The sequence below is a fragment of the Gasterosteus aculeatus genome, chromosome 11, assembly GCF_964276395.1.
Source record: "Gasterosteus aculeatus chromosome 11, fGasAcu3.hap1.1, whole genome shotgun sequence".
NCBI classification, from domain to species: Eukaryota; Metazoa; Chordata; class Actinopteri; order Perciformes; family Gasterosteidae; genus Gasterosteus; species Gasterosteus aculeatus.
Window position 1 is genome coordinate 17,000,237 of NC_135699.1, and position 22,836 is coordinate 17,023,072.

General features: G+C 48.2%; 4 protein-coding genes across 7 annotated transcripts; 3 read left to right on the plus strand and 1 right to left on the minus strand.

Moving 5' to 3' along the window:
* Window positions 1–111: 111 nt before the first annotated feature.
* On the minus strand, window positions 112–4,241 carry LOC120827600 (cytoglobin-1). 3 transcript variants are annotated; one of them, XM_040190631.2, is made up of 3 exons: window positions 3,822–4,241; window positions 1,283–1,514; window positions 112–767 (listed from the first exon to the last, which is right to left on the minus strand). In XM_040190631.2, the coding sequence occupies exons 1-3, from the start codon at window positions 3,968–3,970 to the stop codon at window positions 579–581; spliced, it is 570 nt and encodes a 189-aa protein (XP_040046565.2). In that variant the 5' UTR covers window positions 3,971–4,241; the 3' UTR covers window positions 112–578. The 3 variants fall into 3 exon arrangements, with proteins under 3 accessions (XP_040046565.2, XP_077940255.1, XP_077940257.1); XM_078084129.1 differs by having other exon boundaries at window positions 1,193–1,514; window positions 3,822–4,179; XM_078084131.1 differs by lacking the exon at window positions 3,822–4,241 and adding an exon at window positions 3,612–3,772 and having other exon boundaries at window positions 1,283–1,632.
* Window positions 4,242–5,894: 1,653 nt separating this feature from the next.
* tbc1d17 (TBC1 domain family, member 17) lies at window positions 5,895–10,964 on the plus strand. Of its 2 annotated transcripts, none has more exons than XM_040190628.2 (17): window positions 5,895–6,028; window positions 6,534–6,629; window positions 6,707–6,784; window positions 6,864–6,975; window positions 7,068–7,251; window positions 7,339–7,450; window positions 7,662–7,832; window positions 7,921–8,046; window positions 8,124–8,227; window positions 8,618–8,712; window positions 8,796–8,912; window positions 9,117–9,217; window positions 9,365–9,464; window positions 9,634–9,731; window positions 9,896–10,012; window positions 10,096–10,182; window positions 10,287–10,964. In XM_040190628.2, exons 1-17 carry the CDS (start codon window positions 6,002–6,004, stop codon window positions 10,458–10,460), a joined length of 1,899 nt encoding a protein of 632 aa, XP_040046562.2. In that variant the 5' UTR covers window positions 5,895–6,001; the 3' UTR covers window positions 10,461–10,964. The 2 variants fall into 2 exon arrangements, with proteins under 2 accessions (XP_040046562.2, XP_040046563.2); XM_040190629.2 differs by lacking the exon at window positions 5,895–6,028 and adding an exon at window positions 6,320–6,451.
* Window positions 10,965–13,978: 3,014 nt separating this feature from the next.
* ccndx (cyclin Dx) lies at window positions 13,979–16,438 on the plus strand. Its single transcript, XM_040190747.2, has 4 exons — window positions 13,979–14,569; window positions 14,670–14,885; window positions 15,390–15,719; window positions 15,890–16,438. The coding sequence occupies exons 1-4, from the start codon at window positions 14,342–14,344 to the stop codon at window positions 16,037–16,039; spliced, it is 924 nt and encodes a 307-aa protein (XP_040046681.2). The 5' UTR covers window positions 13,979–14,341; the 3' UTR covers window positions 16,040–16,438.
* A 265-nt stretch (window positions 16,439–16,703) lies between these two features.
* nucb1 (nucleobindin 1) lies at window positions 16,704–21,552 on the plus strand. Its single transcript, XM_040190746.2, has 13 exons — window positions 16,704–16,814; window positions 17,877–18,000; window positions 18,093–18,200; window positions 18,915–19,047; window positions 19,344–19,447; window positions 19,622–19,807; window positions 19,879–19,969; window positions 20,051–20,109; window positions 20,317–20,409; window positions 20,496–20,585; window positions 20,699–20,869; window positions 20,965–21,082; window positions 21,163–21,552. Exons 2-13 carry the CDS (start codon window positions 17,881–17,883, stop codon window positions 21,231–21,233), a joined length of 1,344 nt encoding a protein of 447 aa, XP_040046680.2. The 5' UTR covers window positions 16,704–16,814; window positions 17,877–17,880; the 3' UTR covers window positions 21,234–21,552.
* Window positions 21,553–22,836: the final 1,284 nt, after the last annotated feature.

Genomic DNA, 22,836 nt, shown 5'->3' on the forward strand with positions numbered 1-22,836 from the left:
GGAGGGAAAAGAGAGCGTACGGGGGAATAGATTACTCACTGCAAAAAAAAAGGACCCATAGAGAAAACGGTGTCGACACACATATTCAAAGGATCCATTGTGGCAGTGAGATTTTTCTTTGTATTTTTATTTAAAAGTTGTGGTAAATACAGATAGAAAGGTAACAATGAAAATAATGTAAACCGTCACAATTACCTCTTAGAAAATGTAAAAATGTCTGCGTAATATGATAAAGGGAAACATCACATGATATTGTAAAGAACGGTATACACAGGTCTTTTTTTTATCCTTTTTCCTTTCTGGATTTACACATTTGGTAGAAGGCACATCCAAGTAAAATGTGGCCTGTTGTCCACTGCTGGGGTTGTGTTTGCAGTTTCCCCCACTCTCCATCTCTGACACACACACACACACACACACATAGAGTACATGTCCCATAGCCCACTATGATGAAGTTATACATTAAACATTATTCCCCAAATAGGTCCCCAGATACATTGCTCCTCGTCAAAGGTCGGCCCAGTTGAAGAATCCCTCTCCGTCAAAGCCGCCGGACGGACATTACGAGTCGACCGCGGTTAAACACACTCAGACGAGGAGCTCCGCTCGGTTGGCGTCGACAGCTTCGTCCAGCCCGCCTCCTCGTAGACGGCCGTGATGCTGCGGCACACCATGGCGAAGAACTTGGTCCACGCCGCGCCCACCTCCGGCGTCACCAACGAGGAGAACTCTTCTCCGAGGACCTCCAGGATCACGCCACTCAGGATCTGGACCAGACAACGGCAGACAGCGGGTCACAGGGTATTTCACAAAACTCCTAATTCTTTCCTCATCAGACCCCGATTGAAAGGTTCTTTACGATCTCTGTGGGACACATTCAGAGACTGTATTTAAGAAGTGGGCGTAGTCATGAGGATGTGAACCATCGGTCTGTGAGCGTCAGAATGCTTTATGGTCTGTTTGACTCTAAATGGACCGTAGTTCAATAAGTGAACATCATGCTGTATTGAAGAAGACCTGAAACTAGAGACTGAGACCATAAACCCGTGTTTACAATGTTCACTGAGGGAATAAATCAAGAGAGAAGTAGAATCATTTTCTCATAGACGTCTATGGGAGCAGAGGAGTCGCCCCCTGCTGGCCAGGAGCGAGAACGCACCTTTTAAAAACATTTTGCATTTTGCATACGTACATCCGCCCTGCAGCTTACGCTTCCTTCAGTACACATCACGGGTCCCAAGTATGAATTATCGCCTGCGTGTGGATTCTGCTTTCCATGTACCTTAAAGTACACGGGGTCCACCTTGTGTCGCAGCGCGTGCGACTTGCCCACCAGCCTCAGCACCGAGGCCATCTTGTCCGCGCTGCCCAGGCTCTCCACCAGCGTGTTGAGGGCGCTCATGACTCGGCGAGCGTGCTTCCTCAGCTGGCCGCTGCTCTCCAGCTCCTCCGGCTCCTCGATGTCCTTGAACTGGCTGAAGAACTGCTTGGACGAGGGGAAGTTCACGAAGAGCCTGCCGGGGAGGGAGATGGGAAACCTCTCAATCGCTAATCTCATCGCCCTGCAGTCGGAAGCGGCTCGATCCAGAGGACCCACGTTTTGTTTTCTGTTGTTCCAGCTGGCGAGATACCCTGAGCAAACAGCCGCACCGGCAGGGGAAGGAAGCACATTTTCCCTTTAGCGGTTTTCTTTGTGGTGCAAAGGGGAAAAACATTCAGCTGTTGAGAAAATATGACAGATCACTACCGATGATAATATGACCAATAAAGTCACACTATTCTCCTTTAGCTGAAGAACTGAATCAGAGTTTGCATTCCACATGTTTATCCCAAAGGTTGATCCAGCTCCAAATGTGTCTTTTTGTATTTGTTTGTCTCTTTTCGATGTATCGCCGGGATCCGTTGGTCAAAGTTCTTGGAGCGAATAAATCATAACATCTGCACTTTGAAAATGAGTGCAGGAATTTTTTATGTGATAAGCCATCGCAATTTAAGATATTTGCGTAAATTAAGCGTTTGAAGAAAGCAATTTGTGGTTACCACAGTCTCGCTCCAGAAACAACAATGTTGTATTATTTATGGTTTAGTTTCCTGGTCTAATATTTATTTGCCCATCCGGTTCTTTCCGAGACAAATACAGTATCAGAAAGAATTGGAAAAAAACCAACGTAAAAACACCCTCTCGCCCAGTCTGGGAAGAGGGCCAGTGCATCTGGCCAAATCGGCCCCGTCCACATTCCTCCCATATCTCTGAAGAGCATAGATGCTTATACGCTTCATATGTGCGCTGAAGGGAGGAGGGGGCCTTGTTGTTCTACCACACAGACGTCTTCCTAAATTTGACACGTTGGACCTCTAACCCTGAAGACCTTTTCGTTCGAAGGGTCCACGTCGAAGCTGAGGTTTGGGGGAGAGTGCTGAAGCTTATGGATCAGTCCCCATTTCTCAAATTCCTGAGGCTCGCAGGGCGCTCGTGGAGGAACGCGGAAGAAGAAAACATGGTTGAGTTCATTTAATTTAGTGTCAAACTAAGACGAGCAGGATGCTGATTGGTTCCGCTCGAGTGCTGCGCTTTTGTTCCCCCGATGGCGAGAAAACTGTGTGAAATCGTCCTGATGGGTCGGGACAAGTTTGCGCCCTGCTTATTCTCAACTTTCACCTCCTGCAATCAATGAAGAAAGAAGTGCGCGACGGGCCGTGCCAGCGGTTCCCCTTCGGATGTTGTGTTTTTTTTGTGCACAGTTTGAATGACTTCCTAGACTCTCTCACACTTTGCCAGCACACAAAAGAGTCCGGCTGCCAGTGTTGGAGACGTGTTGGAGACGTGTTGCTTCAGGTTGCCGGCCTTGTATGAATCATCTGAAGCATTACCGGCTCCTTGGGAGGGAGCACTTTGAGCGCCAAAGACGTCCAATTAACGGATTACAGTGTTTGACGTTTGCCTCTACACGGTTTGACGAACAGGATTAAGAGGAAGGCGAGTGTCACAAGCAGAAATATGAGCTCCTTCGGACGGACGGGAAGCTTCTAAAGTCAACGAGACAGTTTGGATCCAGCAGCTGCATTCGATGGGAGGATGATGCCACAGTGTGGGTTAAGTTAATGCGTCCTTGCTGCTTTTGTTTGGCAGAAAAGCATCAGCAGACCTTCTAGATCCGGCAGTTATTTTACAAAAGGGGGGAAATGCTGACTTGATTTTATCATCGGCGAAGTAATTCAAGTGCAAGAAATGAGATGAAGTCCAAAGAGTCGGCCCCTCATCAGCGCGTGTACTTTTTGTTGCACATCCATTTTTAGTTTCACTATTTCACTATATTCCACCTCCACCTCCACGAGACCCGGAGACACTTGACCTCCCTCGCTTGGTGGGATGGGGGGGGTTTCGGGGAATAACCTGCAGCACTCGAGCACTGAGGGTTTGACTCTCATCCCGACCACCTCCGCGGGAAAACAACCCCCGGAGAAGGTCACTGTGATGGACGGCCACAGAAGCACATCGTCTGAGGCCGCCGTGCTTCTATCAAAACACATCTTAATGGGAATGTTGCATTCTTGATTTATAGAACCCGTTTAAACCCCCTTCTTTTTATCGGTGCTTTTGGATCACTTACCTTAAAAGTCACCCGTCTGTTATGCGACTTATCTTTGTTTGCTGATGGTGATAACAGATGATAACTCGCCTTCGTGTGACACGCAAGAGCTGATCGAGCTTCGCCCGTCTTATCACACACCGGTCCGCCCTTCCTCTACATCTCCCTAACTCCTCCGGTGTGGCGATTTCCGGCTTCATGCAAGAGATTAAAACGAGGAAAAACCATCACCTGACGAGTATGGCCACGCCGACGTCATCGCAGCTCTGGTAGACCTTTGCCCACGAGTCCTGGATCATCAGCCTCTCCTTGTTGGCCAGAGGGCTCGGCCTCTCCAGGGGGTCGCCCTCTCCATCGCCCTCGCCCCGCGTCCTCTCCATCTGGAAGCTCTGTGCACAGCTCAGCACCTGCAGAAAGGCGACGCAGACGAGAGCAAGGAACCAAACGCCAAATTTCTACCTCTTTGCCTCGTTTACGTCTTTTCTTGGTAAGAGAGGAAGAAAAATCAGAAGAAGAAGAGGGGGGGCTCTTCTTCTTCGCTCTCCACCTCTGGATCTGAGTGTGAGTGAAGAACAGGCTGCAGAAACACAAGAAACACAGGCAGCGAATGAGGAGGAGCCTGTGTACTCCCTCTCTCTCTCTCCCTCTCTCTCCCCCCCGTCTCTCTCTCACCTCTGGAGGTGGCGTTTGATAAAAACACGATGAGATATGAAACAAATCCTCCAAACGTGCATGTAATGTAAGATTATGATTCTGAAATGAGATGAAAGGAGCCCTCTGACCTTTTACCTCCGTCCAAAGCAGGAGATTAAACTGTGGTGTTGAATTTCTCACAAAGCCGACGTAAACGCGGGGACACAAATTTAAAGAGCGTGACCAGAATCTGTTCTATTTTGTGTCCGTTTTGTGCTTCGGTCAAGATCCACATTATTTCCCCGTACGCACAGACCCTCGAGAGAGAGAGACACGCTCGCCCCATTTGCACATTTCTCCACCTGTGTTTTGACAGAGGTCATCAGGAGGAATGTTCTCGTTTTAGCGCTTATGTGCGGCGGCCCGGGGCGAAGCTGCCAAGAATCTGGGCGCGAGCCTTCAGGACAAAAGACGTTCAAGCCCAAGCTGAGCTCGAGGGGGGCCGCTTGTCCCCCTGAGCGGGGACGCCCAGGTGCCAACAGTCAACGGACGCGCGTGAAACATTGACAGAGTCCTTCAGAGTTTACCGTTAACCTTCAAGTTTGTGGAGCCGGAGGAGGGGGGAGAGAGGGGGGAGAGGGGAAGGCTTTTTAGGGCGTTTCTGGGATTGCTGTGCTTCAGAGTTCATGAACGTGTCAGGCTGCATATATCAAATATCAAACTGGTTTCTGAAGAATCTGGCATCGGCGGCCGCCGTGGATCTGGAGAAACGAGGCGAGACGTCTTAGTCAATGATTGTTGATGCTGCAGCGGTTTTATGAGTCCATAAAGAACATTTGACAGCGCTTTGTGAATACTTTTGACTGTGTACCGCCCAGCCCGGAACATTCAGATCCATTTTTGATAAGAATAATGTTGTACCTTTGACCCTCACTCAAGTCATCCCCTGATGTATCCTAACGGATAATGACATCTAGTGGACAGTCTCAATATTTGAGAAAAAGTCCATTATTACGTTTTTCTTAGAAGGCACTTTGTATTAAAAGCTAAAGCCCATAATAATTAAAATAACACTTTTTTGTGCCATCATCCAGATTAACCCACCTGACTTTATTTTATCCGTCGTTAACATTTTAGATTTGTTTCCATTGAAATAATAATTACTTTATGACTGAATTTGCTGTTGTAAATATTACTCAAAAACAATATTTTTTATATCTGTACAATTTTTGCACTTCTAATCCGGTTAAGAATAATTCGTTTTTTAAATGCAATAAATATCAACGCATTGATTAAGTTGTGTAAGTATTATTAGGTCCTTTTGGTAATAAAATAATACCTACCAGATTAGAAAGGGAGGGTTGAAGCTTAAATCTAAAGAAAAGGCAGGTAACAGCTGTTACACTTACCAAAAATACAGCAACATACGTGACTCTTAAACAGACACATGCACATTACCTAAAATATGTTATTGTTCTCTAGAAATGTTGCTTAAAGAAAACACCGTTTTGACTTTCCGTTAGTACCGATTTCCACCTTTTCTAAGCATTTCAAATGAAGTACTTCCTGTAACTGCGTGAGTCGCGTGACCGTCACGAACGACGTACCGCGGCCAACGCGACTCTCCCTACATACGGCTCTGCCTCGTTTCACTCGGGGTCGCATTTTGCCCCGTGACGTCTCTCATTTGGGGGGGCGGGGCCCTCGTCAAACAGGAAGTATGACGTAACGTTTATTTTGGTAGAAACACAGCCGCGGCAGAGGTGACGGGGAAAAAAATGGAACAAAACGTTGTGGATTACAAGGTATTCACAAGTTTCACTCCACTTTGTTGTCGGTTTTTAAACGCGTGACTTCACGACAACTTTTCTTCCTCTCGACTGCGACATTTTGAACCTCAGCGCCTCGATGTTGTGGTATTGTTGTTTACACTTGAAGCTAGCTGCGACATCTGGATTAAATATGCGGGACTCGGTTGTGTGGCTCGCCGATAGATTGATCTAAAATCGGTCAAAGTCAGTCGATGTCGGGTCACCGTAGTAAAGTCTGTTTCTTCCCCAGCTGACCTGACCTGTAGTCACGTGATACGCTTCATGTGATCACCTGTTTATCTGGACGGGCGCAGGCGTTACTGTTGTTGTCTTTCCATTCTTTGTCGTATATTACAGTGCATTTGATACATTTGGTTGGATAAAACATCACGATCAGCAGATTAATGGATGAAAAACGTGAGCTACTCTTAATTTCCAATCACACTTTTATGATTTATATAGTCTACATTAATTGTGTGTGTGTTTTTTCCCCCATAAGCTGATATTTGAGAAAGAGGGAGTTTACCTCCACACAAATGCCAAGAGGAGCAACCATGACACGACCATCCCAGGGTTCATCCGCATCGTGGAGCGGGTAAGCCGAGTCCTTGGCACACACAAGCGCCTTCAATCGTAGGAACGCCGGGGTAGTAAAGCGTGCTTCTGTTTCAGGCCGGCCTGCCGGCTTTAGAGTGGAGCCCAGTGGAGGAGGAAGGGCGCAGCGCCCCGGCCGTCCTCTACACCAAAAAGGTCAGTCGCCGTCTGCTCGCTTCAAATGAGTATTCATTCATGTGCTTACATAGCTGTCGTCGCTCCTCTTCCTTCGTAGGATGGAGAAGGAGGAGTCGAGGATACAAACTTCGACCCCGGGTATGAGCCGGACTGGGCCGTCGTCAGCAACGTGAAGAAGGACCGCAATCCGGTTCCGGCCAAAGACTCAGGTGCCGTTTACTCGTCTCGCACTTTTGTTTTCCGACGGTTAAGTCAAGAAAAGGCGACGTCACGGCTAAGTTCCCCCCCCCCCCCCCCGCAGGTCAGTGGTCGTTCTCGCTGCCTCTCTCGGAGCTCTACTCCCTCCGGAGGGCTCGGTTCTCTCTGGGCAGAAACTTCCTGGTTCTGACGAGTCGAGGGGGCCACCCGCTCCCCGCCCTGCACTTCCACAGAGGAGGAACCAGGGAGCTGTTTAGGGCCCTGCAACGTTACATCGTCCTGGACCAGTGAGTGCCGCCGCCGCCGCCGCCCCGGTTTGTCCGCCGGTCACGTGGCTGCGGAGGGCGTCACGGTGGTTCTGTTGTCATCACCAGGTCGCCGGTTGACGGGCGGCTCTTCCTCGCCTACCCTCACGACCCGGGCGCGCTCTCTCAGTCCTTTGAGAAGCTGCAGCTGTTCGACGATGCCGGCGCTGATCTCGTTTCGGTGATTTGCTTTTATTATTTATCATGAAATCTTTGTTTTTTATCTTGTTGATCGATACGAGTGACGCACCGACCAAAGTCCCACCGGCTCCGTCATGGAGCGCGAACCCGGCATGTGACCTTTGAGTGTCTGCGAGCAGAAGAACTCTCTCGAGCTCGCTTGTGACCGCTTTCTTTGTTTTGACCGCTTCGTCTGTTCCCGTGGTGACCAGAGATTCATCCAGGACCCGTACGCCACCACCTTCGGTGGATTCTCCAAGGTCACCAACTTCTTCAAAGCCGCCCTTCGACCTCCGGGATCCCCGGGCCACTTCCGCACTGCTCAGGATCCCAGTCTGCCGCACCAGTGCGACGAAGAGCCCGACTTCGAGCTCATCAACTGCGTACGAGCACCTTGGAGCAGATTGCAGCTGCTAAATGTTAGAAGAACCTAAACCTGTTGTTAATGGTTGACTCCCTTTTTCCATGAAGGGCGTCGAGCTCGGTCCCAGACCAGACGTAAGCCGGGGACAACCACTGGACAAATGGCACCAATTTATGGACCCAGAGGGGCGAGTGCAGGACTCTGAGAAGATCAAGGAGATCATATTCAAAGGGGTGAGGCAGGACGCCCGGTCACAGTGTTTACTCCATCAACCTCCTACCCGCTTGACGTGTGTGTTTGTCCATAACAGGGTGTCTCACCAGCTCTCAGGAAGGAGGTGTGGAAGTTCCTCCTGGGCTTTTATCCGTGGAACAGCACGTTCAAGGAGAGAGAGGACATTCTGCGGCTAAAAACGTGAGCGTTTGGGTCGTTCATAAAAAAATGTTCTCTCACAAACTGCACATAAAACAACGCAGTCAAACGCTTTATAATCTGTATAATATTAACTTGAAAGGTGCTCTTGTTCTTAAGCTTCTCCCGTTAGTTGCCGTCATCGGGCTAAACTCATTGAGTGAGCAGTGACGGCGTTTGAGTTTTGTCTCAGGCACATTGTGAGGTCCAATGACGCCAACATTTCTTCCTGTAACTTTCCACCAGGAGCCCGATGGGGGATGTAACCGTAAAATCTATGACACAATATCTTTAGATATGAGAAGCCGGGAAGACTTCAGTCTCTTTTTAAAGCACAACAAATGGCCTGAAATGTCAAACTGTCCCCGTGGGACGCCTTCCTCTCGCCTGCAGGGACGAGTACTTCAGAATGAAGGTGCAGTGGAAGTCGGTCAGTGAAGAGCAGGAGATGAGGAACTCCCTCCTCCGGGGATACAGGAGCCTGATTGGTGGGTCCCGCTGCTCCTCACCCAACAGAAGATCTGTTCACGGGGGTCAGTTTGTTTGAACCGCCTTTGTTCTGTCGCGGCAGAGAGAGACGTCAACAGGACGGACAGACACAACACCTTCTTCTCCGGGAACGACAACCCGGGCCTGGCTCTGCTGCACGACGTGCTGATGACGTACTGCATGTACAACTTTGATCTGGGTATGTGGGACGCTGACCCGTACAATGTAAATGACTAAATGTTAGTCAGACTGTCTCCACTGCTGAGCACTGATCTTCACAGTTGTTCATTGTCATTTTTTTGACATTCGGAGCTGGACACCAACACCTTCAGGTGACCCCGTTAGATGATTAAAAGGAGGTTTGAGGTCCGTCCGCCTCACGCTTGTGCTTCCATCCGCCCAGGTTACGTCCAGGGGATGAGCGACCTCTTGTCTCCCCTCCTCTTCGTCACCCAGAACGAGGTGGAGTCCTTCTGGTGCCTGACGGGCTTCATGGAGCTGCTGGTGAGGGAGTGACCGCTTCTGTTGTGGGTGGTGCAGAAAGTTCACTCCTGCTGCTTTGGTGCCCTCAACGGATTTCTACGTGGTGGCTAGATTCTTTAAAAAGAAGACTGGATGTCTGACACTTTGTTAAACTCGTCTCCTCCGCAGCACCAGAACTTTGAAGAGTCCCAGGAGGCCATGAAGAAGCAGCTCCTGCAGCTCAGCATCCTGCTGAAGGCCCTGGACCCGGAGCTGTGCGACTTCCTGGGTCAGTCAGCCGATGCTCACATTCAAACAAAGTCAGGTCGTCGACCGCGTTTCCTGCAAAACTAGATTCCGCGGCTCTTCTGTTTCGTTTCGTTTTTCTCGGGTGGGGTTTGTTTTTCTCGCCGGCTCACAGGAGTTGAAAGTGACACCTCTACCGTCTCCCCCGCCAGACTCTCAGGACAGCGGCTCTCTGTGCTTCTGTTTCCGCTGGCTGCTCATCTGGTTCAAGCGAGAGTTTTCCTTCGAGGACATCCTCACCATGTGGGAGGTGAGCGCTTCTGCCTCTCACCCGCTCCGCCCGTCCCAGCAGCTGCTGCTTCATCACGTGCCGATCACGAGCCGCCGCTTCTTTCGAAGACGGAAACGGTCGGAGCCTCAATTCAGCTCAATTGTTCTCTTGAGAACGTCTTATTTTCTTCATTTTCTAAAAAGGTCATCTGGTCCGGTCTGCCGTGCGACAACTTCCACCTGCTGATCGCCTGCTCCATCCTGGAGTCCCAGCGGGGCGAGCTGATCGGCTCGGACCACGACTTCAACACCATCCTGAAGGTGAGCGACGGTTAACTCCACCCTCAAGGTGAGCCCTGTGACTTCAGCGCCACCCCCGAACCCTCCTCTGTTCCTCTCTGCAGCACATCAACGAGCTGACCATGAAGTTGGACCTGCAGGGCGTCCTGCGAGGGGCGGAGGCCATCCACCTGCAGCTGACCCAGTGCAAGGTGAGGCCGCGCGGCGGACGCCGCGTCTCCGTCTTCCGCCGGCTGAAGGGCTGAATGTAAAGCGTGACCCCCCCTCCCCCCCCCCCCTTGCCTCTTCCTCTCAGGAGCTTCCCCTGAAGGTGCAGCAGGTCCTGGGACTCTACAGCCCGTCCAGCTCCGAGGAGGAGAGCCCCGACCGCCCGGCCGGCGAGACGCAGCGCCTCCTCGGCGAGGCGCAGGGCGGCGGCAGCGCCACCGCCGCTGCCTCCGGCCCGGCACGCGTTCCCACCTATCCTTAAACGCGCGGGACGGCCCCGGGGACGGAGATACATGAACGGTCTTTATAGAAGAAGCGTATATAGATACTTAGAGGCCGTGTGCGATCCGCGGAGATGGAATTACGAGCGCCGTTGCTGCGTGTCGGGCGCAGAGGGCGCCGCCGAGGCTTCTTTCTTTTCTGAATGTTACAATTCAAGATGTAATGAAAACACTATAGAGCGAGTCCTCTTCCTGCGTCCTCCTCTTGTTTACATGTCCCGTGTCTTTCTACTCCTCCTCCTTTTACCTCCCGACAACTTGTTTTAGTCGAGTCGTGTCCGCCTGTGAGGCAGCGTCCTTCGGCCCCTCTGACAAGTGAAGAAGACGAAGGGGGGCTTTGTTAGCGTGACGCCGGCGCGATGCAAAGCTGCCTGCATGCCTTATTCTTTTCTCCCGTGTGGTAACGTTTTAATCCTTGTAATTATCCACATGATGTCGGAATGCTTCATCCGCTGATTATTTCCAAATAAACTGTTGAATTTAAAGGCGGTTTCTATTTATATTTCTGTCCCACTTACTGGTGAATCCAGGCTCTGATATTTATGTATTCACGGGTTTGTAGCACAGATTTGTTCTACAACTCAATTTTATATGTAGATCTATAAATATGATAAAATAATAAATAAAAATCCACTGCTTTATAAATCTGTGAAAACCGAAGCTGACCACTAAAACATTTCGGAGCGCTTTAGTTTGAAGAGGTGTCTCAGGTATTCAACAACGTCCTGAACAAGAAATGAAATGAGTATTATTATTATTTATAATTATATATTTATATATAATTATAAATAATAATAACACTCATTTCATTTCTTGTTCAGGACGTTGTTGAACATATAAATAAATAAAATTACATAAGGAGTCCCGAGATGAGAATCTGTTATTATTAATTTTCTATAAGCGTTTTACAACAAAACTTCCTCCTGAAGAAGAACTTCTGTGTGCTGCTCTTATCTATTCAGACCGAATTCTATATTTTTCTTAACTTTTAATACGTGGTCTCAGTGCCTGATGAAAACATCCCGATGGTCTGTTTAAATACGCTTGATGTATGATGTGTAATTTAATCATATATACTTTAAACTTCTCCAGTGTAACAGTATCTGTTTGCTTAAGGGGGTGTCTTAACTTGTGAACTGGTTAACCCCCCCCAGCCAGCAGGTGTCTGTGTGGCGTGAATGGGACCTCTGTGCTCCACTGTCCCGGGAAATGAGCTGGAAAATGAGGGGCGGGGAGCCACACCCCCTTTCCTCAAGACCCCTTTTGGGCTCGTCGCTGTTTGAATACAGCTGCGACGTATGAATTTAGCAGGGTCCTTAAACAGGCCGCCGATCTGTCACCCCGTCCCGCCCCACCGTCCCTCCGTCCCTCCGTCCCACCCCAGCCTGACCTCCGGAGACAAACTCACTCGGCCCCCTCATTCAAACTCAATCTGCATTCAGCCCCTCAAAGCCGCTCCTTATAGCTCGGAGCCCCTTCGGAGCCCATATTCTCTCACTAATGCTTCAATCAACGGCGTGTTAGAGGATCAGGGTCCCTTCATGTCGTCCCCTCATGTCGTCCCTTCATGTCGTCCCCTTCATGTCGTCCCCCCCTGCTCCGTGTCTCAGGAGCTAAAAACCTCGAGTGGAAACTTCTGGTGTGTCGAGGCTGGAAGACGTCTTCGTCTTCCTCCTCTGCTCTCCAGCTGCAGTGAGAGCAGACATGGAAACGCCCGTCACAGTGATTACGTGCCGCTCAAGTCAACTAACTAGGATTCAATTACTTAAATGTTCTATGAGTAAAATGTCAGATATAGTTTCTGTTATTGTCGAGTCCACAGACAGAACTTTACGTCTGCATCGGTGACATGTAACTATTCTCATAAGTACACAACTTTTATTATTTCCTGCCACTTCAGAGAGAAATACTGCGTGTTGTACTCCAATATAACATCTGGATACATTAACACTTCTTCTGAATCTGGATCTCTAATTAAATCAAAACGCTTGAGTAAATGAATCCAAAATGATAAACGTTAAATTAGTTTTTTTACATCTGACTCGCGGCGTATGAACCTGACTCCGCGGCTCCTCCGAGCGGGATGAATAATTGATGCTCGGGCTGAAAATCAAGTCGTCCATTTGAAGTCCCGTTGGACACGCGAGGCGCCACTGAAGCCTGAAGCGTGTGAAGAGGAGCCACCTGTAAGGACTGTCACATGCAATCTGTGTTCTCCTCTGGTGAGTGTGACCCCATTGTGACCACGGGAGGGGTCCCAGGAGGGTGTGTGTGTGTGTGTGTGGAAAGTGTGTCTCCCTATACCCCATCGGGGGGGGGGGGGGCAGCAGCAGGCAGAAGGCCTGGGGCCGTCGTCTGACACTGATTTGTAAAGGGAGACAATTCGGCTCATTGACCTGCACGGCTCCGCTGTCTGTTGCACATACCTCGCCCGGCCCCCCCACCGGCTTCAGACACCAGCAGCAGATTGTCGTGAGAGGGTGGGGGGGGGGGGGGGGCAGAGGGCCACAGGTTGCTTTGACAATGACTAAACCGCAGAGCCAAAACTTTGATGAACACATTCATTTATATTCTAAAGAAGAGTGTTACTCTCACAGCTTCGTGGCCAACGTGTCTTATTGGGTTTATTGGTTTTATTGGTTTATTTTCAGAACCCAGTTTACTGCTGAATATAGACACTTATACAATAGTGAGACGGAACAATTCAATGTTTAGAAAAATACTATTTGAAATGAAGAAATGTAACTGTTCATCTCACATCATGTATTTGTATTCCTTTTTATTTCTTAATCATTTTCAGTTGTTTTAATCCTTGTTGGTAAATGTGTAACTTTATTTTGAAAAGTGCTGCAAAGAATCTCTCATCTCTCCCTATATTGTGGTAATATAGGATAATACAAAGCATTAGAGGCCGGTAATAAATGACACTGGGGTTTCCAAACTTCCAATCGCTTCGGGCAAAACTGAATCAGTTTCCATCGGCTGGTAAATAAATAAAGTATTTATTGGCTCCTTCGTTTGTGGAGGTTCTGTGCTGCACTTTTGTTTCGGATGTCTGACGAGATGTCCCAGAGCTCAAGGGGACGTCTTTATGTCCCTTTTCTTTCTCCAGACCACACAGGGACATTTCACTTTAAGAGATGCTGAAAAAAAATCGCATTTGATAAAATGGAACCAGCTGCTTTTGGGACATTTCTACTTACTTTTCTGAAAGATTCATCATTAAAAACGAATGCAATTAATAGATGTTTCGTGTTTATTTCCATTCAACCTTTAAAACCTAAACATAAAAGAGACGACTTGAACGGGTGGAAGAATTCCCATTCCGAGGACAACAAGCGCTTCAAACGGGGGAGACGCGCCTCCGCGGGGGACGTGCACGCGCAGCCTCGCGGTAAACAAACCCCGTCCTCCTCCTCCTCCTTGTCCTCCATTCCCATTGTCACCGCGTGGATGTGACCTCTCTGTGCTTCTCTCTTTCACCGTCGGGGACAAGCTGTCGCTCCGTCCCCGCGGGCCTCTCCCTCACTTGTCCCCCCACCTCCTCCCCCCTCCACCCTCTCCCATCCTTCTCCCTCTCCCCACCTGTTGAAGCATTTGTTGCGCGCACCATATTGTTGTCTTCTTATTATTTCACGTCCACGCCCCGCTCTCCCCTCCCTCTTCCACGCTCCTCTTCCTCCCCTCTCCCCCTCCCCCCCGCCGCTCCCTCCCTCGCCCTGCCGGGTATAAGAGCCAGAGCCCGGTGGTCGAGCGGGAACATCCGCCGGAGGGCCACGGGAACCAGCGCACGCCGCGACGGAGCGCGACGGAGAGGACGCCGCAGCTTTCCCCGCCTGGACGTACGCGACTTTGACTGCAGATGGACCGAGGCGTGTCTGTGTCGCTGTGGTGCGAGGAGGTGGAGGGGGACCAGAGTCGGGGCCCCTCGTCCCAGCTGAGGGCCCCCTGGGATCCCACCGTGTCGGGGCACCGCGTCATCCAGAGGCTGCTCCGCGTGGAGGAGCGCTACGCGCCCTCCGCGCTCTACGTCACCCTCATCCAGCGGGAGCCGGAGCGCAGGGAGGAGCTCGCCAAATGGGCCCTGGAGGTAGGGTGGTGCTGCTCTGGCTTCTCCTGGGGAGGCGGGGGGGGGAGGTCATCCCTGCAGGTGGGACACTGACCCCTCCCCCTCTTCTCTCTCTCTCCAGGTGTGCTGTGAGTGCGGCTGTGACGAGGCCGTCTTCCCCCTCGCCGTCTCCCTGATGGACAGGTTCCTGTCCGCCTCGCTGTCCCTGCCCGTCTCGCCCTACTGCCTGGCGGCCGGCTGCGTCCTCATCGCCTCCAAGCTCACGGAGTGCGACAACGTCACCGCCGACACCCTGTGCGCCGCCGCCGAGTGCGGCTTCCCGGCCTCCACCCTGCGGGTGAGTCAGCCCGAGGAGCCGGCGGAGACGTGACTGCGCCGCAGCCTCGTTTCTTACAGATCAAACTGATCCCGGTGGATTCGTTTTCGGGGGGTGAAGCTCAAGGTTTCTCATATCGTCAACTGGATAGATTTCAAATGGTGCTGCTATTATTCCAGAGAGCCACCTTCACGTTTGTTGTTCTCCTCTTGTGTAATTGACAGCTCAATGATGATTGAATAATCTGCCGGATATTGTTTTTATTGTTTCCAAGGAGACGTCTTAGAATCCCAAAAATCCCAAAGATTTCCGTTTTTTCTGAGGAGAAGAAGCCATCTAGATGTAGAAAAAAAACTTTATTCAGTTGTTAAATTCAAGATTCAAGATACATTTGGTTTAATGAGTAACTGATTGAACTGTAATACCAGAAGAAGATCATAACATTTATCACAGTATAACAAACCACAATGTCTGCATAACAATTACTACACAACCCTTTCTTCCCTCCGGTCTTCCCTCCATCAGGAGATGGAGCGCGTCATCCTCGCCACCCTCCGATGGGACACGGCTGCAGTGACTCCGCAGGACTTCCTCCCACATTTCCTCGCCTCCGTGGGCGAGAGAGGAAGAGATGGAGACGGCGGCGACTCGGAGGAGGCGCTGCTCTCCACCCTGCGGCGGCACAGCGACACGCTGGCCGCCATGTGCGCCTGCGACTCCCGCTTCCTGGGAGCTCCGCCGTCGCTTGTCGCCGCCGCGTCGCTGAACAGTGCCCTGCGGGGCCTGGGCAGCAAGGGCCCCGCTCAGCTGGCCGTCATCTGTGAGGCTCTGGCGGAGCTCTGCCAGGTCGACCTGGTGAGTGTGCGACACCTGCAAAACTCTGAGGCTCTCCTCTGATTCGGTCACATTCAGGGGTTGTTCCGGATTTCAGGAACGAAAGTTCCAAAGACCGACGCAGACTGATGTTTAACAGTCATTGCATTGATGACAAAATCACGTGTTTTCTCTTGTGTGGTGCATCCCAGGTGGTGCTGCAGTGCTACAGTGACATGATCGAATACGGCCTCCGGCAGCGGCTGAGGACGGGCCTGCAGCAGGGCCCCATGGAGAAGGGGGAAGAGGTGGAGACCGAAAGGCCCGGGACCCCTACAGACATGAGGGACATCGATTTTTAAGCACCGGCTCAACTAATGTTGCATTGAACACGTGAAAGTCAATCAGTCAAACTGATTTATATTGATCATGACCTCCAAATGCCTGGTTATATCTTGATATTTAAAAATTACTTAACTGAGTGACTGTTAATTTATTTTGTTTTTAAACTTTATTTATTTGTTTTACGGGAATCGTTTTTTATGTGCCATATTTTATTATCTATTTTTAGTAATTTTATTGAGTGCCTAGATGTTATTTTTGTTGAATATATTTATACCTTTAATTTATTATCACGTGCAATTGTTGTCTCTTTCTGTCTTAATTTATTTCAACTTGCCATTACTTTTTGTGTGTGTGTTTAATTAAATATACAACAGAGCTATTTTTCAAAGAAATTAAACGTTTAAAACGTTTGTAAATATTTTGTCTTGTTTCATGTTATTTACCGATGGTAAAATGGTGCCTTCACTTACTATTCAAAGGGTATTACTTCTGACTTATATTAATATTCATCAACTTTAGACGGGACATACATATCTCCGTAAAAGACAAATGTAAGACAACGAGCTGTTGGCAAATTTGATTTGTAAATCGAGGGACTCCGACTTATTTTGGGCTGCAATATGAAAATAGAGAACGTGAATCTGTCGAAAAAAGAAAATAAACGGATTATTTCTGACAGTACGTGAAGGCAGCGCGTTGGACCGGTGCCGCATCCCCGTGACGTCATTTTTATCCGACGCCAAATCTAATCGTGTTTCCAGCGTCGGATCAGATATTTCTGTCATACGTGCGGTAAGAATGGAGCTATTCGAGACATTTCACTGTCGCCACTCATTGTAATTGTATATTTTAATATCGGATGGTTTAAAGGAAGAATTCGCAGAAAATCATGACGCAGGACGTAACGTTAGAAGACGTTTTAGCTCACTGCTAACTATCACGGAAATGGATATCAACAACCCTTTATAACGACATTTGAATGACCGCACAATGTCCTAAATGTTGTAGAAACAAATCACAAATTTCCTCGTGCCATAATTGTATTTTCATTGAACGTTATAGAGATAACAGACCTCTTGCTTACCCGAACCCTCCATTTTTAAGCTAACGTTAGTAAACTTTGCCGAGCTTACTCCAATAAACGACCCCCTTTTAATACTAATGTCCTTAACATTAAAGTAAACAAATCAAAGCTTGTATATAATGAAACCCTGTTTTTTATTGTCAAGTAACACGGCGAATGTTTCACACTAAATGTGTGCTGTTAATGTTTGCATGAAAAAGATGCTATGTTGGTCAAAATTGATCGTCATTCCAAACTCCATTACTGAAATGTGATATTCTGATTTATCTCATCGACGGAGACACACGCGTCGAAAGAAAACGGAACATTGGAATTCTTACAACTCGCTTAAGTCTCCCGGTTATTTCGGCAAACGATGTTTACACCAGATACCCACCAACTGCACGAAAACACGTGACGTTGCATTTAAAGAACGATCCAATGTGTCTGCGCCTTTAAATGAGTCGGACCCTCGTCACGTGGAGACGTTGTTGTTGTCCTCGTCCACTTGACGACTGAACATATCAACGATGACATACTGAGTTAAAAGTGCTGCACCGTTCTAGATTGCAATACGGAAACATGATCAAAAGCAGAATTAGAAACAAATGTCTTTTGTTTTCTTGGGAATTTATTTACTCCTGGAATATTCATAATTTAGTGCTATTCAAGATTTTATTAAAATAAAAGGTTTTCAATTCAAGGTAAAATTGAAAACAGATGACTGTGGCATTCATGAAACATCAATGATTATTTTGGCCTGCGTTCGACATGCATTGTTTATATTGAAGGAGGATGAACCTCCAACCGGGCTGGCTGCTGCTTCTCTTCGTCTGTGCCGGGGTCCGGTCGGTGCCGGTCGATCGCAATGCGGCGAACCAGGAAGCCAAAGCGGAAGTCCCAGAGGAGAACGGGGTAATGCTCTCGGAAGTCTCATCCGTGTACTTTTTTATGTTTGCGATTCGGCGTGTTGTGATCAACTCTCCCTCCACCACACGACCCCGCAGGACACCGGCCTGTACTACGACCGGTACCTCAGAGAGGTGATCGAGGTGTTGGAGACGGACCCTCACTTCAGAGAAAAACTGCAAACGGCCAACAGCGAAGACATCAAGGTCAGAGTCCGTCTCCTTTCAGCTTACATCCTTGTCAAAAGTAGTTCTCAATAATAAGTTAAAATATATTTGGTAAAAAATTGTCATGGAAGTATAAAAATAGGTCAAAACGTATTTTGAAAATACGGATGACATGTCATGTCGAAAAAATATATATTATCGGAAAAAAGTATTAAAATATTCGGTCGACATACCTTATGTCTAAAAATATGTTATGTCTAAAACTTCATGGACAAAAAATTCAAAATGTTAGGTCGAAAAATTCACAATATATTAAATAAAAAAATGTCATTTAAAGAATTTGGTCAGTGTTTTGAAAACAAAATAAAAATAGACTAATAAGTGTCATGAAAAAAGTATAGAAGAAGAAAAATATGTTTTTTAAAGATTAATTATATATATATATATATATATATATGTATATATTTTAAAATATCGTGGAAAAAGTATAGTCAAAAAATGTTGTCATGGAAAAACGTTAAAGAATACTATGTCCAAAAATGTTTGTAAAAGAAAAATGACACGGAAAAAAAGTAAAAAAATATTAGGTTCAATGTGGAGGGGAAGAAAGTTAAAATATATTTAGTTAAAAAAAAGTCCAAAAGAAATATTCGGTCAAAAGTGTTTTGTAAAAAATGTCCATTACACAAGGGCTTTGTTCTTCTTTTGTTTTGAATCCCTCTGGTTTAATGTGTGGATGTCTGGCGTACTCAGAACGGGCGTCTCAGTAAAGAGCTGGACCTGGTCGGTCACCACGTGAGGACCCGCCTGGATGAGCTGAAGCGTCAGGAGGTTTCCCGCCTCAGGATGCTGCTCAAGGCCAAACTGGACAGCACCAACACGCAGAGTGAGCCCACGTATTTTCGCCTCTGCACAGAGTGAATGCATTCATATTTATATTTTCAGATAATTGGTGTTAAGTTGAGATTATTTTAGTTGAGAGATCTTCAGGGGGAAATGACCAAAGGGAAATGTTTGTCAGCACTTTAAAAGGATAAAAAAAACTTCATGATTAAAAATGAGCGACGTTTGTGTTGGGAGAGGAGGCTGAGGGATGTGTTCAGTGGACGTCGGACGTTATGCAATTTGTGTGTGTCCGCCATGTGCTTGTTGTCTTATGTGTGTGTGTGTGTGCTTGTGGAGGCCTGCAGATGGACCACGCCTCCCTGCTGAAGCAGTTTGAACATCTGGATCCCCACAATCAAAACACGTTTGAGGCCAAAGACCTGGAGCTGCTGATCACCACGGTAACATCCTCCAGAGAGAAGTTGATGGGTTCATGTGTTCTCACTAGATTCAAATGCAACGCAGAACCCTCGGAACCCTTCAGGGTTAAAGGGGGGTGGATGAGGGGGAGGCAGTCACGTGTCAAAACAAAGATGGCGGGGTCCGTATGTGACGAGGGCATCTCTCCGTGGCAGGCCACCAAGGACCTGGAGAACTACGACGCCGAGCGGCACGAGGAGTTCAAGCGCTACGAGATGCTGAAGGAGCACGAGAGGCGGGAGTACCTGAAGGGCCTGGACCAGGAGAAGAGGGAGCGGGAGGAGAAGAGACTGCAGGAGCTCAAGGACAGGCACCGGCAGCACCCCAAAGTCAACGCTCCGGTATGAACAAACGCACCTCTTTCGGTAGGGCGAAAGGAGCGCTCCTAATTCCCGCCTTTGTCTCCGCGCAGGGGAGCGTGGCTCAGCTCCGCGAGGTTTGGGAGGAGACGGACGGACTGGATCCGCAGGAGTTCAACCCCAAAACCTTTTTCAAACTGCACGGTGAGGCACGGCCTCCCTTCTGAACCCCCGTTGTTGTGTTTATGGGTAAATGTGAACCGTGTGCCCCTCTGCCCCGGTTAGATACGAATGAAGACGGAGTCTTAGATGAGCAGGAGCTGGAGGCTCTTTTCACCAAAGAGGTGAGGAACCGCTCGGCTTCGAGCTCAAAGAAGAAACTCCTTAAGATGACGCGACAAAACGTGAAGTGACAGATGATCATCTATTTGAAAAATACAGCTGTTCCCTGTGTGTTGAAGCAAACCTTTTTTTTTAAATGAAAAGCGTTGAAGCTGACAGCAGTGACGTGCACATCTGTCCCGTAACATCTGTTCCCCCCCACCCCCCAGCTGGAGAAAGTCTACGATGCAAAGAACGAGGAGGACGACATGATGGAGATGGAGGAGGAGAGGCTGAGGATGAGGGAGCATGTGATGAAGAATGTGAGTCTCTGGTTTAGCTATTTATCCCGCTGCTCTTTTATTTATTTGTTTTTTCATCTGTCTTTCTCCACTTTTTTTTGAAAAAGGTGGACGCCAACAAAGATCGCCTCGTCACACTGGAAGAGTTCCTCAAGTCCACGGAGAAGAAGGAGTTCAGCAACCCCAAAGAGTGGGAGGTAAGGGCCCGACGGCGCGGAGACGAGGAGCTGCGTGCTGCAGCGGAGGAGGTCCCGTGAGTCCCACGTGACATAAAGCTCACCTGTAGAATACGGGCGCTGTGTGTCTGCAGACGCTGGAAACCCGCCCCGTGTACACGGAGGAGGAGCTGCAGCGCTTCGAGGTGGAACTCCTCGACCGAGAGGAGGAGCTGAAGAGGAAGGCGGAGAATCTGCGGCAGCAGCAGGAGCTGCTGAAGGAGCGCGGCAAAGCCCTGGAGGCCCAGAGGAAGGAGTACCAGCAGGTTGATGCGATCCCGCCGAGGCCACGCCCCCTTTTCAGCGCACAAAGGCGATAAATCCATCGTTTTATTTCTTCTTTTTTTTACTTGTGTCTCAGGCGGTGTTGGAAATGTCCCACAGGCAGAAGGAGCAGCAGGCAGCCGACGGGCAGCCTCCCGCGGGTCCTAACGGGGAACTGCAGTTCCAACCAGAGGCACAAAAAGTGGAAGACGAAGGTAGAAGATCTGAGTGAGCGCGAGTGTTGTTTGTAACGGGACCTCTTCCTCTCTCACATCCTCCTCCTCTTCCCTCACAGCTGAGCGGCCGGCCGAGGGCCAGAACATTCTGCCTGCAGAGCCGCCACAGAACCTGCCTTCACACACTTAGTGCAGCACACACACACACACACACACACACACACACAATCTGCACTGACACAGATATCCAGATGCGTCCAACAACCAGAATAACATGAAATGTTTGAATAAATTCAGACAGATTTGGCTTGTGAATCATGAAATATTTTACTGTGTTCATCTCTGTGGTCTCCTTCAGAGAGATATAGATATATATATATATATATATACATATATATATGTGTGTGTTTACAGAAATCTTCAGTTTCATTGAAGTTTTCATTATTGACGGGTCTTTGGTGTAAAATCCTAAACATCTATGAATAAAGTGATAATTTAAAACCTCTGAACCAAACTTGTTGAAACATTATTTATTTAATTTAACCCATATTTATCCAGGATAATCCCTGTGATATACAGATATTAACTAAACATGTAACTTACTGGATTTTATTATCATCTATTTAACCGTATATTTGTGATATTGTATTTAGTTGTAAAAATGAATTGATACATAAACAGATGTGTATAGATTGTAATAATACAACGTGGGGGAGAGTTTATGTGTTCTCCACATGTATGAGCCTCCTCCTCTTCCTCCTCATTCTCTTCCTTCTCCTCCTCCTCCTCCTCGTCTTCCTTCCTGGGCCTGTTGTCCACTGCCGTGTCTCCCTGGAGACCAGCCGATGCTTGTTGTCTAGCTGACGAGCTGCTGAGCGCATTCCTATCAGCATTCCTCCGACCTGCTGACCCTCCGTGAGTCCCCCCGGGGAGTTTTGGAGGGGTGGGTCTTTTTTGGTGTCCACACAGCTGTCGGCTGTCCATCACCGCTGTCATCTGTGCAGGAAGCTGCCTGGGTTTGATACGACTCAATCCACCAAGTTTGAACCTTTTTTTAAATGCTCAGTCAAAGAAAAATGAAATAATTTGCATATTTACCTGCCGACATCAGCTAAAAACACTTTTTTAGCACAAATTCAGATGCAAAAAAAGGGCAAATCATTCAAGAGGCAAGTGTGGATAAAAGGTGCAGAATCTCCATCAGTCCAAGTAGACTAGCGCTGGTAGACGCCACAGCTCTAAAGTTCACGTAGAGTGCAGAGATACATTATAGATGTGTCTGTAGTGAAAAGGTCAACGAGGGTGCGACAGCAGACGCGTTTGGATGCTTTGACGTCTTCAATTTAAACATTTAACGAAGGAATAATAAATTCCTGCCTGTTAGAAGTGGAACAAAGTACGAGAGCACTGGTTTTATTATTCACGTGAGAGGACGGCGTCGTCATGACGACGCATAGGGGTTTTCCCCAGGAGACAATAAACAGGAACGGATCCTGTGTAATGTTTACAGTGTTCATATTTTTATGTTGCTTTACTGCAAAAAAAAATAATTTGAAACAAAAATGATCAATGAAAGGAAATGTTGTTGTTCTTTCTCTTCTTTTCGCTCTGAAATATTGTTGCAAATTAAACGTGGAAGCTGTTTGAATCTCACTGTTCCGAAGAGGACATTACGTCATCCCCCTCCCTGCTCACAGTGGCTTAAGTCCCGCCTCCCCTCCCTGCGTTTTGATTGGCCGACCAGTCTTTTAAAGTTTACTGACATGATTAGAGGAATAAGAAAAAAAACAGGC